General features: G+C 41.0%; 1 protein-coding gene across 1 annotated transcript in view; it reads left to right on the top strand.

Moving 5' to 3' along the window:
• The window catches only part of nim1kb (NIM1 serine/threonine protein kinase), a gene marked incomplete in the record, with an annotated part of 2,750 nt that continues 1,418 nt past the window's right edge, over positions 1–1,332 (top strand). Inside the window, 2 exon segments of the mRNA XM_014025970.1 lie at positions 1–61; positions 507–788. Coding sequence (XP_013881424.1) covers positions 509–788 — 280 coding nt within the window.

Here is a 1,332-nt window from a genome sequence, read left to right on the forward strand (position 1 = left end):
CTCTGTGGGTCATAAACCATCGACTGAGGGTCCCCAGACGATCTCAGACATCAGTTTAAAGGCAAATAAAATGTTAGAATATTTTCAACATAATTATTGCAAACAAACAAAAATATAATAATAAATGAATAAAAGTTGCATCATAGTTATTAGGTTTGTTTATCTAATTATTCCCATCTTTAACAGAGTTCTTAGCTTTCATTTATAAACCAGTGATTTCTGAGGTCACGAGTTTCTGCAGCTGTTATTTTTGAGCCAAAAGTTAAGACGTTTAACAACTGGTAGAAAGGGACAGTGTTCTGGTTTTTATCAGGTTCTGGTTCTGATCCAACCTCAGAAACAGAACAGATTCCACCAAGTCATCAGTTGTTTAACAGAAACTAGAAACTGAACGGGTCAAAAGGCTGCAGAAGTTCTGGACTTTATTTCTCTTCATGCAGATGTTTTTTATTTCTGTGGGTGATGATTGAGACAGAACTCAGAACGGCTCCATGGTTCTGTTGCAGACATGCCTGGTGCCGGCGGTCAGTACCAGGTGACCCGGATGAGGCTGAACCTCAGCCTGTACAGCCTGACAGAGACCAGTGAAGGATGCCCCGAGGACGAGGAGGCCAGCGCCTTCCTGCGCCTCACGCCCCTGCAGAAGCTCACCGACGCCATGTGCAAAGACGAGCGCACCATCAAGGAGCTGATCGTCGGCCGCAGGGTGGGCTTCTACAAGGTCCGAGGGGAGATCGGCTACGGGACCTTCTCCAGGGTCAAACTGGCCTTTCATGCTCTGACCAAAGGTAAACACAGGGTTGTTTATTCCACTTGATCTGTTGTTTGTTTAGATTTGTTGACTCTGAGTTGTAAAGGAAGGAGGTGCATTTAATCAGATTAGATCCAGAGGTCAAACTACGACAGCGTATACATGCCACTTAGAAAAAACTCARACAAGGAGAAGATTTATTTTTATAAGTTGATTAAAATCAAAATGTTGAGAAAAAGATTGGATTATTATTATTACATTATTACTGCCTAACTACTAAAAATAGTCATTTTGAAATGAAGGTAAAATCAAGAGCCAAAGCTTCTATTAGTCTACATCTGTTCCCTATTCCTATTAGTCTACACCTGTTCCCTATTCCTATTAGTCTACACCTGTTCCCTATTCCTATTAGTCTACACCTGTTCTCTATTCCTATTAGTCTACACCTGTTCTCTATTCCTATTAGTCTACACCTGTTCCCTATTCCTATTAGTCTACACCTGTTCTCTATTCCTATTAGTCTACACCTGTTCTCTATTCCTATTAATCTACACCTGTTCCCTATTCCTATTAATCTACAC

This window comes from Austrofundulus limnaeus, unplaced genomic scaffold, assembly GCF_001266775.1.
Source record: "Austrofundulus limnaeus strain Quisiro unplaced genomic scaffold, Austrofundulus_limnaeus-1.0 Scaffold512, whole genome shotgun sequence".
NCBI classification, from domain to species: Eukaryota; Metazoa; Chordata; class Actinopteri; order Cyprinodontiformes; family Rivulidae; genus Austrofundulus; species Austrofundulus limnaeus.